This window comes from Gopherus flavomarginatus, chromosome 24 (assembly GCF_025201925.1).
Source record: "Gopherus flavomarginatus isolate rGopFla2 chromosome 24, rGopFla2.mat.asm, whole genome shotgun sequence".
Taxonomy (NCBI): Eukaryota; Metazoa; Chordata; order Testudines; family Testudinidae; genus Gopherus; species Gopherus flavomarginatus.
The window spans coordinates 3,513,695-3,529,137 of NC_066640.1; the positions used below are offsets into that span (position 1 = coordinate 3,513,695).

The 15,443-nt window shown below is 42.5% G+C and overlaps 1 protein-coding gene across 3 annotated transcripts in view; it reads left to right on the plus strand.

The window, feature by feature from the left end:
* Positions 1–15,443, plus strand: part of PIP5K1C (phosphatidylinositol-4-phosphate 5-kinase type 1 gamma) — an 86,609-nt gene that overhangs the window by 26,580 nt on the left and 44,586 nt on the right. For 2 of the 3 annotated variants that reach the window (XM_050933722.1, XM_050933725.1), the window contains exon 2: positions 2,841–2,962. The exons of the other annotated variant lie outside the window; for it this stretch is intronic. In XM_050933722.1, coding sequence (XP_050789679.1) covers positions 2,841–2,962 — 122 coding nt within the window. The remainder of the gene's footprint in view (positions 1–2,840; positions 2,963–15,443) is intronic. 3 annotated transcript variants of the gene reach the window in all.

The window sequence follows — 15,443 nt, forward strand, 5'->3', positions numbered from 1 at the left end:
GGAGGCTGCCTCCCCCTCATTTTATCTCACTAAAAAGTCAGTGTTTCTTATTCCTGCTTTCTTTATTACTTCATCACACAAATGGGGGGGACACTGCCACGGTAGCCCAGGAGGGTTGGGGAAGGAGGGAAGCAACAGATGGGGTTGTTGCAGGGGCACCCCCTAGAATGGCATCATCATTTCTGCGAGATCTCTGGGGCTCTGACCTGGAGCAGCTGTGCTCTCTGGGTCTCTAGTACACTTGCCCCATATTGTAGGCAGGACTGACTCTATTTTTAGACAAAACATAAAGAAGAGAATGACCTGGGGAGTCATTCCCATTTTTGTCCATGCACCCCCCGACGACCTCAGCGAGGCCAGCCAGGAGCACCCATGACAGCAGCAGACGGTACAAAAGGACCGATAACCGTCATCGCCAATTTCCAATTGCAGATGGTGCTATAGCTGGTAACTGTCTCTGCTACCTTGCAAAGGCAAATGAATGCTGCTGTGTAGCGCTGCAGTACCACGTCTGTCAGCAGCATTGAGTACACATACGGTGACAGTGACAAAAGGCTAAACGGGCTGCATGGTTGGCATGCTGTTGCGTCTGCCAGGGCAATCCAGGGAAAAAGGGCGCGAAATGATTGTCTGCCGTTGCTGACACGGAGGAAGGATTGAGTGATGACATTTAGCCAGAATCACCCGCGATGCTGTTTTTGCATTGGAGTCTCAACCCAGAATTCCAATGGGCGGGGGAGACTGCGGGAACTATAAGATAGTTACAGGATAGCTACCCACAGTGCAACGCTCCGGAAATTGACACTAGCCTCTGTACATGGACGCACACCACCGAATTAATGTGCTTAGTGTGGCCACGTGCACTCGACTTTATACAATCTGTTTTAAAAAAACGGTTTATGTAAAATCGGAATAATCCTGTAGTGTAGACATACTCAATGACACCAAAAAAACAACCTTCCCCGCCCCCCAAAACAAATCCAGACCCACTTACGGACCTTTTTCCATAAGTCAGGTTTGTGTAACCCAGGAAGCGTCTGTATCAGTGCTTTGCTAAAGTGTGTGGATCTGACAGGGAGAGGAATTAATTTGGAGCTGAGTTCTAAGGGTATGGCTACATTTGGAATTTCAAAGCTCTGCCCCAGCAGCGCTGCGGGAGCGCTGCCGCAGCAGCGCTTTGAAGTGTGAGTGTAGTCGGAGCGGCAGCGCTGGGAGAGAGCTCTCTCAGCGCTGCATGTAAACCACATCCCTTACGGGTGTAGCGTGCAGCGCTGGGAGCCGTGCTCCCAGCGCTGCCGCCCTGATTACACTGAGGCTTTACAGCGCTGTATCTTGCAGCGCTCAGGGGAGTGTTTTTTCACACCCCTGAGCGCGAAAGTTGCAGCGCTGTAAAGTGTGAGTGTAGCCATGGCCTGAGGCCTTCGAATATATCGGCTCTTGTCAGGCTTCTCCAGGTGAGCCTCATGCTTCAATATAGTGTTGGGAATAGGCCGTCTGCTGTCTTGTGGGACAGTTCCCCTCCCCCCCCACCCTGATAGCTTTTGAGCATTCAGAATGACATTGATTGACCTCTGGAGACATGCTTTGCGGGATGTTCAAGGACCTTTATTTCCTCTGCTACAAATCTACATGGCAGTATAATGTGCTGCTAAGGTGTGTCTGTCAAAGGGCATTGGACATGTCATAGATGTAGGCAGATGGGTTTCTGTCTCCAAGAGCTTACAGTTCTTATACCACCGTCATCTTGGGAGAAAGGATATCCAATGGTATTGGCAGATTTTGACGTACAGACTAATTTGAGGCAGCCAATAGTGAACACTTGATTTTGGAGGTTGTAGTAATGGGAAGCCAAGGATTAGGAAAAGGGTTCCCTTCCTTCACCACTGGCTCATTGGGTGACCTTTGGGGAAGTCACTCCCATCTCTACCTGTTTTTTCCCATCTGGAAACTGGTGACTACACAGGTGTGTTAGGAAGTTTGCTTTAATCTCTGGAATCCTCCAATGACAGGTGGCGCAGAAGGGGAAAGAAATACTATTTTTGGTTAAAATCTCCACTTCGTCTTTAGTGATGAAAAGCTGTGTGAACATCCCACTAATTACATAATGATGCAGCTAAATGTGGAGCAGTGTATTCTGCTATTGGGTATTGTGTATGTTCTTCTTGATTAGATTTTTGTTTCATTTTCCAGGTGACCGGTCATACAGTTCATGCTAAGCTCTCTGAAAAGCCCTTCCTAGCCATGCAACTTATTTAAAACAGTAAAATAGCTCATTGTTTTAAATTTCACTGCATTTGTTCTGCTTATTCAGAGCTGTAACTGGCCTTTCTGCTGTAAATGCTTTCCTGGTTAGTTGTCAAGGAGACGTTTTAACACAGAATGTATTAGCTCAGCAGTTCGCGCTGTGGGAGGAATGCTGCGCTGTAGTGAGTCGGAGGGAAGGGGCATGCCCTATGGTAAGAAGTAGTCTAGGCTTGGAGTGGATGAGTTAACGGCTATCCTGCATCATTTTGTGATCCTGGATAACAGCAGATTATTTCCTGTGACAGCATGAGTTTCTGCTGAAGAACGTCTTAGAAATAGCCTGGTTAGATGCCTTTTTTTTTTTTTTTTTTTTACTGCAGAAGTATCCTGTTTGTTGCAGTCATTTATGCTAAAGATATTCCTTGAGTAAGGCATCTTGTCCCATGGCTCTGGTTATGCTGTATAACGCAGTGTGCAATGATCAGCTCAAGGAATCTATGGGTACAGTTCAGCTGGTCTCCTCCTTGCTGTGGGAAGGTTATTCAGGAAAATATTGTAGAGCAGTAGTCACAGGGGAGCTCTTTCCTCTGCCCTAGGTTCACCCAATGTAAGAACATAAGAATGACCAGACTGGGTCAGACCAAAGGTCCATCCAGCCCAGTATCCTGTCTACAACAGTGGTCAATACCAGGTGCCCCAGAGGGAGTGAACCTAACAGGTAATGATCAAGTGATCTCTCTCCTGCCATCCATCTCCATCCTCTGACAAACAGAAGTTAGGGACACCATTCCTCACCCATCCTGGCTAATAACCATTAATGGGCTTAACCTCCATGAATTTATCTAGTTCTCTTTTAAGTAAGTCTCTCATGCGATAGGGCAGGAAGTCTAGATATTATAGAACTGGAAGGGACCTCAAGAGACCATCTAGTCCAGTCCCCTGCACTCGTGGCAGGGCTAAGTATTACCTAGACCATCCCTGACAGGTGTTTGTCCAGCCCGCTCTTAAAAATCCCCAATGATGGAGATTCCACAACTTCCCTAGGCAATTTAGTGCTTAACTTCCTAACTGTCAGAGTGGTTTTTCTTAATGTCCAACCTAAACCACCCTTGCTGCAATTTAAGCCCATTGCTTCTTGTCCTATCCTCGGAGGTTACGAACAACAATTTTTCTCCCTCCTCCTTGTAACAACCTTTTACATTCTTGAAAACAGTTATCATGTCTCCTCTCATTCCTCTCTTCTCCAGACTGAACAAACCCAGTTTTTTCAATCTTCCCTCATAGGTCATGTTTCTAGACCGTCAATCATTTTTGTTGCTCTTCTTTGGATTTTCTCCAATTTGTCCACATCTTTCCTGAAATGTGGCTCCCAGAACTGGGCACAACTGGGTTTCTAGTTGAGGCCTAATCAGCGCGGAGTAGAGTGGAAGAATAACTTCTCATGTCTTACTTCCAGTACTCTCACTAATAGATCACAGAATGATGTTTGCTTCTTTTTTTTTTTCTTTGTAGTAACGGTGTTACACTGTTGACTCATATTTAACTTGTGACCCACTATGACCCCCAGATCCCTTTTTGCAGTACTCCTTTCTAGGCAGTCATTTTCCATTTTGTATGTGTGCGACTGATTGTTCCTTCCTTCCTAACTGGAGTACACCTCTACTCCGATATAACGCTGTCCTCAGGAGCCAAAAAATCTTACCGCTTTATAGGTGAAACCGCGTTATATTGAACTTGCTTTGATCTGCCGGAGTGCACAGCCTCCCGTCCCCCCTCGAGCAGTGCTTTATCGCATTAGAACATGAATTCGGATATAACGGGCGGTGTTACCTCAGGGTAGAGGTGTACTTTGCATTTGTCCTTATTGAATTTCAGACCCTTTCTCCAGTTTGTCCAGATCATTTTGAATTTTAATCCTATCCTCCAAAGCACTTGCAACCCCTCCCAGCTTGGTATCACCTGCAACTTTGTAAGTGTACTCTCTATACCTTTATATAAATCATTGATGAAGATATTGAACAGAAATGGACCCAGAACTGATCCCTGCGGAACCCCACTCCTTATGCCCTTCCAGCATGACTGAACCATTGATAACTACTCTCTGGGAATGATTTTCCAACAAGTTATGCCCCCACCTTATAATAGCTCCATCTAGGTTGTATTTCCCTAGGTTGTATTTTCTTGTTTATGAGAAGGTCATGCAAGATCATATCAAAAGCCTTTCTAAAGTCAAGATATACCTATCTATCACTTCCCCCCTCATCCACAAGGCTTGTTACCCTTCAAAGTAAGCTTTCCGGTTGGTTTGACACGATTTGTTCTTAACAAATCCATGCTGACTGTTATTTATCACCTTATCTTCTAGGTGTTTGCAAATTGATTGCTTAATTATTTGCTCCGTTATCTTTCCAGTACAGAAGTTAAGCTGACTGGTCTGTAATTCCCTGAGTTGTCCTTATTTCCTTTTTTATAGATAGGCACTAGATTTGCCCTTTTCCAGTCTTCTGGAATGTCTCATCTTCCATGACTTTTCAGAGATAATTGCTAATGGCTCAGGTATCTCCTCAGTCAGCTCCTTGAGTATTCTACGATGCATTTCATCAGTCCTTGGTGATTAGAAGACATCTAACCTGTCTAAGTAATTTTTGACTTGTTCATTCCCTATTTTAGACTCTGATCCTACCTCATTTTCACTGCCATTCACTATGTTAGACGTCCAGTCACCACCAACCTTCTTGGTGAAAACCGAAACAAAGAAGTCATTAAGCACCTCTGCCATTTCCACTTTTTCTGTTACAGGTCTGTCGCATCTTACACGCATTTAACATGCGCCATTTCAGTTTTACGCGGTTGACAAAAACCAAAAAAAGAAAAATAACGATTTTAGTACTGTAACTGTAGTGCGGCAGTTCTTCCTGCCATTCAACTCAATATAATTTTGACTATACACAGTTTTCGCTTTACGCGCTAACCACGGAACGGAACCCCCGCGTAAGATGAGACTCACCTGTATTGTCTTCCCCCCTCATGGAGTAATGGGCCTACTCTATCCTTGGTCTTCCTCTTGCTTCTAATGTATTTGTAGAATGTTTTCTTGTTTTTGATCTCGTTTTGTGCCTTGGCCTTTCTAATTCTGTCCCTACATACTGGTATTTGTTTATATTCATCCTTTGTAATTTGACCAAGTTTCCACTTTTTGTAGGACTCTTTTTTTTTTTTTTTTTTTTTCAGTTTTAGACCAATGAAGATCTCCCGGTTAAGCCAGTGTGATCTCTTGCCATGCTTCCTATCTTTCCTATGCAGGGGGATAGTTTGCTCTTGTGCCCTTAATAATGTCTCTTTGAAAAACTGCCAACTGTCTTCAGTTGTTTTTCCCCTTAGACTTGCTTCCCATGGGATTTTACCTACCGAGTTTGCTAAAGTCTGCCTCCTTGAAATCCATTGTCTTTATTGTGCTGTTCTCCCTTTTACCATTTCTTAGAATCATGAACTCATCATTTCATGATCACTTTCACCCAAGCTGCCTTCCACTTTCAGTTTCTCAGCCAGTTCTTCTGTATTTGTCAAAATCAAATCTAGAACAGCCTCCCTCCAGTAGCTTTCTCCACCTTCTGATATAAAAAATTGTCTCCAATATATTCCAAGAACTTGTTGGATAATCTGTGCCCTGCTGCTGTGTTATTTTCCCAACAGATGGTTGAGTAGTCCAAGGCCCCCATCACCACCAAGTCCTGTGCTTTGGATGATTTGTTAATTGTTTTCTAAAAAAAAGCCTCAGCCACCTCTTCTTCCTGGTTTGGTGGTCTGTAGTAGACCCCTATCATGACATCACTCTTGTTTTTTACCCCTTTTATCCTTACTCAAAGACTTTTGAGAAGTCTCTTATTTCTACCTCAACCTCAGTCCAAGTGTGTACATTTTTAATATATAAGGCAACACCTCCTCCCTTTTTTCCCTGCCTGTCCTTCCTGAGCAAGCTGTATCCTTCTGTACCACTATTCCAGTCGTGTATTATCCCACCAATTCTCGGTGATGCCAACTATGTCATAGTTGTGTTTATTTACTAGCATTTTGAGTTCTTCCTGCTGATTCACCTGTACTTCTGGCATTAGTATACAGACATCTAAGATACTGATTTGATTTCCCCCCCCCCCCAATATTCTGTCTTGTCTACCTTATTTCTGCTATAACAGCCCATGCTCCCCCCAGATTCCAACCCTTCTCCCAGGTCTCCATATTTCTGACTTACCTGTGGACTTTGGTCACCTGCCTCCTTCGAACCTAGTTTAAAGCCCTCCTCACTAGGTTAGCCAGTCTGTAGCCAGATATGGGGGAGTTCACAGCTATAGACTGAGCCAGCAAGAGGCACTAAAGTGAGTATCCTGGAATTATTGAAGCTACCCCAGTCCCGCTTTATCTTGAGCAAGACCGTGTACAGTGTGGTATAGAAACTGTTTGGGGGGGCTCATAGCTCTCTGTTGTTGCAGCGTAGTAATATTTATATTACGGTAGCACCCAAAAGCCCCAGTCCAGATCAGAGCCCCTTTTTGCTAGGTGTTGTACAAAGGTAGATTATAGCAAGACATTTTCTGCATTGAAGAGCTTACAATCAAAATAGGCAGGACAAAAGGTGTGGGAAAGAGATTTATCTATTCTGAGTCCAGATAGGAGCATTGTGATCATCTGTCTACACAGGAGATCACACTAGGTCAGAGAACTGCCCCACAGTAATTCCTAGAGCAGATCTTTTAGAACAGGCGTTCTCAGCCTTTGTCTTTCTGAGGCCCCCCCAATATGCTATAAAAAATCCACAGTCCACCTGTGCCACAACAACTGTCTTTCTGCATATAAAAGGCAGGGCCAGTGTTAGGAGGTAGCAAGAAGGGCAGTTGCCTGGGGTCCCATGCCACAGGGGGCTGTGTGAAGCTCAGTTGCTCAGGCTTCGGCTTCAGCCCATGTGGTGGGGCTTCAGCTTTCTGCCCTGGGCCACAGCAACTCTAATGCTGGCCCTGCTTGGCAGACCCCAGAAACCTGCTTGGGGTCCCCCAGTGTTCCCCGGACCTCTGGTTGAGAACCACTGTCAAATAACTCTGAATCAATAACCTGTCATCTTCATTGTTTACAGCTCCCACAATTTTTGTCATCTACAAACTTTATTAGTGATGATTTCACATTTTCTTCCAGGTCATTGATAAAATTGTTAAATAGCGTAGAGCCAAGAACCGAACCCTGTGGGATGCTACTGGAAACACATGCTCTACGACAGTTCCCTGTTTATGGTTACATTTTGAGATCTATCAGTTAGCCAGATTTTAATCCTTTTAATGTGTGCCATGTTAATTTTATATCGTTCTAATTTTTAATCTAAGTGTCATGCGGTGCCAAGTCAAATGTCTTAGAGAGGTTTAAGTATATTACACTATTACCTTTATCAGCCATATTTGTAATCTCATAAAGAAAATCAAGTTAGTTTGACGAGATCTGTTATCTTTAAACCCATGTTGCTCTGCAATAATTACATTACCCTCCTTTAATTCTTTATTAATCAAGTCCTGAAGCAGCAGCTCCATTATCTTGCCCAGGATTGGTATCAGGATTGACCTATAATTATCCTGGTCATCCTGTTTACCCGTTTTAAAAATTGGCACAACATTAGCTTTCTTCTAGCTTTCTGGAACTCTTCCAGTGCTCCAAGACTTATTGAAAATCAGCATTAATGATCCATCGAGTTCCGCAGCCAGTCTCTAAAAATTCTAGGATGCAAGTTATCTGGACCTGCTGATTTTAAAAATGTCTAACTTTAGTGGCTTCTGTTTAACATCCTCCAGAGATACTAGTTGAATTGCATGTTATCACCATACAATGAGAATATATCAGTTGTTTTTCTCAAATATAGAATGGTAATATTTACTGAACTTTTCTACATTATAATTGATAATTCTACCACCTACACTGAGTAATGGACCAATACCATTGACAGGATTCTTTTTATTATTGTCCTTAACTCTGTTGGCTATAGATTTCTCCTTGTGTCCCTTTCCTTCCCTTATCAATTTTCTACAATAATTGACTTCTGATTTATATTATTACTGTTAATTTCCCCTTTCTACCATTTTGTTATATTATTTTTTTTTATTTGTTACGGCTGCCCTCACTTCCTCTAAACCAGGTCAGTTTTTTAACCAGCATAGCCTTCTTCCTTGGTTACTGGTTTGTGGCTTTTGGGGCATCTGGTATTCATTCTCATTTTTCTGGTTAAATTCTTCCTCGAACTGCTTTGGCTCACAATTGTTTTCAGCTTTGTGAAATTCATCCTATTAAAACACCGTGTGTGTGTATGTATATATAATATTTATTTATTTACTGGGCTGGACTTCATTCATCTTGCACATTATAAATGTGATCAAGTCTTAATCACTTGTACACAAGCTAACATTAATTTTTAGTTCCTATTTATCTGTTAGGACAAAGTCTAATATAGAATTCCTGTGTTGGCTACAACACTTTGAGTTAAGAAATTGTCATGTGTAATGCTTAGAAATTCCAAGGATGTTTTAGTACTGGCAACATGAGACTTCCAGCATATGTCGCTCCAGTTGAAGTCCCCCATAATCACACAGATCTTTCCCCCTACACTTTTTATAGATAGGCGCATAAGGTTAGCGATCATCCTGTTTCTTAGTGTGATTTGGTTGTCAGCACCAACTAATACCTGATCTTGTATTTTATCTGTTAGAATATTGCTTCTGAATTATCAGTTACTCAGAAACAGGATAATGGCATTTTTGACAGTGCCACTCTCCCTCCCAGTTTGTCCACTCAATCCTTCTTAAATACGTTTCAACCATAGATTTTCACATTCCAGTTGTGCGGATCATCCCACCAGGTTTCTGTAATACCACCTGAATCGAATTTATGTTCACAAATGAGCAATTCCAGTTCTCGTTTGTTACCCAAACTCCTAGCATTGGTGTGTAGGCAGTTCTGGAATTCCTTCTCTTCATGTCCTTGATTTGATATTATTCTCAACATCTTGATTTGTGCCAGCGGAGTGTTTATATTTTCCCTCTTTTTACCCTCCCCTTTCATTATTAGTTTAAACCCCTCCTGACTTTTCTGACCAGTCTGTTCCCAAGGTGATTGGTTCCCCCTTCTGCTGGGGTGGAGGCCATCCAAACTATCTAGCACTCTCTCTCCACAGAAGGTGGACCAACATTCCACAAAACAAACCCCTACTCCACTTTACTGAGCCAGTGATTGACTTTGATAGACTTCTGTCTTCCTTCGCTCGTTGGACAGGAAGGATTTTGGAGATGATTGCATGGATATTCTTCAGCACACTTGTGTGCAACATAAAATCAGAGTGCAGAGGTTGATGGTTGGCTAATGGCATGGTAGTTCCTCATGGTGGTGGTTGGTTTTTACATACTGTCAGGGAGTAGAAGAATTAATAGGCGTAGAGGAGGGAAGGAAGGAAGGGAGGATAAGGAGAGGAGTATGGAGGACCAAGCAGTTGAAGCTGTAGTGGTGGGACTGGAAAGTAGCTGGACATTATCCCTCTCTGCTGATTGATTGACTGTTTACTCCAGAGGCCAAATTGAAGTAAGTAGTCTGATGCTACCACTTATATCCAGGGGCCTCTGAAAGTCTCCCGTGCAACCTACTCCAGCCAGTGGCTGTGGAAAGCTGGATGCTACTCAGTTCCACCCTCTTCAGTGCAGCTTGCTTGGATGGTAAGCTCCAGGACTTGAGCTGTATGGTGCTTATAAAGCACCATGCTCACTCATGGTGCTGTAAAATACCTTGTCTACACACACAGCTGAACTGGTGTGACTTGTTTTATAGCTAGTTAGTTAAACAGGTGCAACTCCTATGTATAGACAAGTCTAAAGTAGCTCACTGAATTGTCCTGAATGCTCTAGGGGAGAATGGATTCATTTCGGTGTATAAAGTTTGCTTGTCTTTTACAGGCTCGTCTTATGTTCTCTGTCCCCATTAATGAGTACAATCTCTCGAACTGCTTTGCTTCTCTCTTTCTGTAAGCTCACTAATGGCATAAACTGCTGAATTTTCTTTGTTCTGGATACAGTTAGCCACAGCACCGCCTTGCAGGGATGGGCTGTATTTTTTATTTTTAAATGATGGGTTACTTTACGTATAGCATCCTGAGCAAGCTGTGTTGTTTTTTAAAGGGAAGACTTATCTATTTAACAAGGTAAAGTAGGTCATTGTAGATCAGTGGGAAGGCCAGTTTGTAAATAGCCTCCCCTTCAGAGTGAGGTTACTCTGTTTTCCCTCTAATTACTGCCCTGATGTTGTGCTGCTGGGTAAGAACCAAGACTGCGTGTTGTGGGGACAAGATGGAGGCTCTCTGAGGTTGACTTCATCCCAGTCCACTTTCCCATTTGATGCATTCTGAATGCCTGCACTGCCTTCTCCTCTACAGCCTTGCCTGGCTGGCTTTTCTACTTAGGATGCTTATGATTCTCCGCATGAGAGGCATTTTTTGGCATCTTTTCCGAATTGCTTTTTCCTTAATTTCTTTTTAAGATCGGTCTCTGACGGAAAAGAACAGCATAGTGCCATCTCTTAAGATGGGTGTTTCATTTCCAGTACTTCCCACCATATTTCTCTTATAACATGTCTAATATGTGTTTTCATTACCTTTTATAGCTCATACCTCTGCGCTCTCCACTTTCTCTTCCAGTGCTTTGTAATGTAATATATTGACAAGAACAAGCTGCAGTTAGAACTGACTATTCTAACAAGAGATCTTCATATTCTTGTTGCTCTCTTTGCTTCTCCATATTGTCTAGACAGGTTAAGAATGTGCCTGGTTCCTTGGTATGTAGGCAACTCAAGAATTCCTTCTCTTCATGTCCTTTGGTTGCTTAATTAATGTTGTTCTCAACATCTCAACTTTGTGACCTCTGAGTGCTCATCTCCTCCCTCTTTTTACCTTCCCATTTTATTAGTTTAACCGCCACCTTATACAATCGGATCTTCCTCCTGCAATTCATTTTCATTCAGAGCGGATCGAACAAACATAAAAATGTTTTGTGTACATGCATTGCATTATAGTAGCATAACATACAATCTTGTAGCTGATTGGAAAGGGTCAGCATTGAAGAAATGTTAGGCTTGTAAATGTCACTGCTATTCATAAAATTAAAATTATTAGTCAAGTGCTTTCAGACACTATCTTCCAAAGTTTAGTTGTGTTGCTACTGCTGAAATGGACAGCCAGTGGTGATCAGCCAAAAGTCTTCTATGCACCCTCTATTGCATTTTTTTTTCTGGTGGTATCAATGTAACTTTCTAATAAAAGGCTATGTGGTATTTCATATTCAGGAGTGTACTTATTTACCACATCAGAGGTTGATTGTACCAATTTATGTAAGTGATACTTTGAGTAATAAAATGTGCCAATCCTGCATCTGAGGCTATAAATGAGTCCTAGGTAAATTCACCAGCTACTCAAGCTTTACTTCCTTGGCCTTGCCCTGCAGAGCATCACAGTAGCAATAACATTGGTAGTGGAAGGGGTATCTTCATTATAGGACCCTATATCACATCCTTGTAAATGTTCTGAAGGAGTTATCCCTTGGATAGAAACTTCTCGTGACTCCTAGCTCTGAGTGAACATTTTTGGTGGCTTGGTCAAATTTCTATCTAGCTGTTTTTGAGGAATAGCTTTGAAAATGTCGTCTTTACTTGTTTAGCTTTTCAAGTTCCTTCTTTGTGCTTAAATAAAAACAAACCTGGTTTTAAAACTTCAGTCTTTCCATAGGTTTTGGCCAATGAGGGCAAGAGCCTTTTTGCCTTTACTGAAATTTGGCTTAGAGACAGTATATAGGTGATGGTCTAATTTTTAAGGCTGTGTCTACACTGAGCACCTTTTAATGACACAGCTGTGCTGTTACAGCCATGCCACTAAAAGGTGTGCAGTGTAGCCGCTCTTCGTCAGCAGGAGACCTCTCTCCTGCTGACAAAATAAATCTGCCCCCACCGAGAAGCGGTAGCTTTGTCAGTTGGAGAGCTCTCCCACTGACAAAGCGCTGTTCGCACCAGCGCTTTTTGTCGGTAAATTTTTTGTCGTTTGAACAACGGAAGTGTGGTGTGGACAGGACCTCCAATACATGTGCACACCCAACTGTAGACTCTTGGGAAGGCAGAATGGTCTGGGAGGCAGAAGCACTGGGTTCTATTCCTGCCACTGACCTGCTGGGTGACCTTGGACGTGTTCCTTCACTTGTCTCCATCTGTAAAATGGGAATAGTTCTGAAATCTCTTTGTAAAGTGCTTTGAGACGTGTGAATAGGCTAAGCTAAACAAGATTCTTGCACCTATTTAGATTGAATTGTCTTGGGACTTTACAACTCTAGATTCAAGGCAGCCTTTTTCCCTTGCCATGTTTACTGAAAAAGTCACGGATCACGCCACAGTGATTATTCAACTTAAACACCCTGCATAGTGAGGAAAAATTGTGGCTGCTTTGGGAAAATGTCTGATTACCCTTCCTCCTCTAAAAATCCCCAAAACAAAACACCTTCTCTGAAACATCTGAACTGGTTTGGCTGAAACTTTGCAAATAAATTGACCCTGAGATAGACACCTGGCATAAAGAATTTTAACCCAGTTGCTTAGTTTGGCAAATGCTTTATAAGCATCTGGGAACAGTAAGGTTGCCTAACACTTTCCTAGCTGTGTTGCTACTGGTTCCGCTCATAATATTTAATAGGGATGTATTTGATTGTTTGTTTGTTCCTGATATGACTTCTCTACCCAAATGTTACCAGTTTGCCACTGTGTTTAAATACCTGTTAAGTTACCCGGTGTCGCCTTCCATGCATTCTTCCTGCTAGGCAACTAGGGCTGGAAGTTGGCCCCACAAATAATTGTCAGTGAGGAGGTTCAGCCCATCAGAATTTAGTTCATCTGCATTTAGCACAGTGCAGTTATATTGTACTGCACTAGGGCATCCAATCCACAGGCTCTTTGAGTTAATTTCTATGAAAACTTTGCAGGCGTCATTTAAATCTTTAAATGTTGCCTCATTTTTCCACCTGAGAGTACAGTAGTGGCTGTTCAGCAGGCTTTGGAGTAGATGACTAAAGTGAAGATTTTTTTCTGTCATTGATTATATGGGTGCCAGTCTTAGACTCACTGCCATAAACTCATGTTAGGGAGCAAGTGTGAAGAGTTTTTGTTATGGCCTATTTCTCTTCTATAAAGGATTGTTTTGGCACCCCGGAATCTCCTGCTATAGAACTTGAGTGAAACCAGTTTCAGTTAAGGTGTTTGTTTATATTGATAGAGATAGAGAGAGATTCTAGTCTTTAACTAAATCAAACCCAGTGGATTAGTCTATAAATAAAATAAATCGGTCTGTCTTCTTTTATATCTAGCTGCAGTTTTTTCATTAGAACCCTAGAATGTGCCAGGATTCTCTTTAAAGGGACATTTGACATCTGATACACTAGATCAGCTGTAAATTTCAACTGTGGCTGAGAGTTCTAATAGAACTTAAGGGACTGAGGCACCCAGTGTAGGTAGCTTTGAAAATTCAGCCTGTATCCTGTCCTGCTAGTGTTTTGTGGGCCACTTATTGGTAGTTTTATGTTAGTGTCATAGGTAGCTACAGATCGATCTGAATGTTGCTTGACTGCAAGGAGGATACGTCCCTTGGGACTTGCCTTGATGTTGGTGAAGTAGGATGCAAATAATAAATGGGGTTGTTTAACTTATGCTTGATTGATTGTTAATGAAACAACTAATTTCTCTTCCAGTGTGTCTAGTCTCAGTTTAAATACACGTGATTTTTCAAGGATGTTGCAGCATAAATAAACGCTGAAAGTAGAAAAAGCCAGCCCCCAGAATCTCTCTGTATAGCTCTGTAAATATACATGGTGCTTTCAGAAATAAATCCAGTCCTTGCCCCAAGGAGTGCTTATTTTGGAAAAACCAGAAATTGAGACAGCAGCCAGAGGAAGAGCCAGGAAAGGGAAGGGTTAAGGATTAAATCAAACAGAGATGGGAATTGCATTGTGCTGCAATCAGAATTCTCAGCTTTGAACGTTGTAAAGAAGTCAGTCAAATGTACAGAACATGCATTGCAAAAAACGAGGGCTGAGATGGAGAGGGGCAGAGAGTTGGAGTTACAGTAGAGTAGCCTTTGTATGAAGTGGCTGTCTTGAAAATTCTGCCATGTGAACATGGACTTCTCAAGTTACATTGAGTAAGACTGTTTCAGTTAGCTTGTTCAGTGTGAAAACTTCCTAAAGGAGATCTCCAGCTCATCCATAAACCCAAGTGTTGTGTTGTGGCTATATTACCCCTGGAGCTAAAGTTGTCAGTTTTTTTCACCAGGCCATCTGTCAGCTTACTTAAGAGATAAGCACAGCCTAATACTGCACACTGAGTAGCCAATGGAATACTTTCAATTTCTGCCCAGACTACTTTTTGTTTTTTGTTGTCCCCTGAAACAAAATATGTTCCAAAGAGCCGTGATCCCTTGCCCCAGGTGGTTGGTTTGATCACCCCTACTCCAGACAATGAGTGGGGACTCTGCACTTGGAACACAGACAACATTAGACACTCCAGATGCTAGGCACTAAAGCAGCTTGTGGTAATTATCACAAAATTTAAAGATAATCTCTTGCTCTGGAATTCGGACAGTGTGCAGAAAGATTAAGTCCCGTGGAATACAAAGCTGTAGGAAAAGAGGCCTTAGCCTCTACCTTCCTACAGTCAGCATAGAAAACGTAGCCTCTCGGGCTCAGATTCTTCTCTGTTACGCTGTGCATCTCCATTGACTTCAACAAGGCTACGCTGGTGTAACTGGGAGCAGAATCTGGCCCTTTGAATCATGCCTTCAAGTAGATAGCATGTTTGTTGGCATTGAGAGGAGGGGCCTTGTCCTGAGGAACTTATGGTCGGGATAAGCAGCACAGGCACATGACCATGTTGTGACCTAGAAAGGTTGTGAAAGGATTTTCTGATTGCTCGTCATCCTAGAGGAGGTTAGTCCTAGGAGCTCTGAAGTGGGAGTGAGCGATACGATTTATGCGAAGAACAGTATCGGTTGCTGAAGATAGTGCAGTGGTATGGAATCCAGGGCCTTTTTGCTCCTTCCTACTAGTCATTTACCTGTTGCACTTGAATAAGATACAAGCCATGGGTCGGCAACCTATGGCACT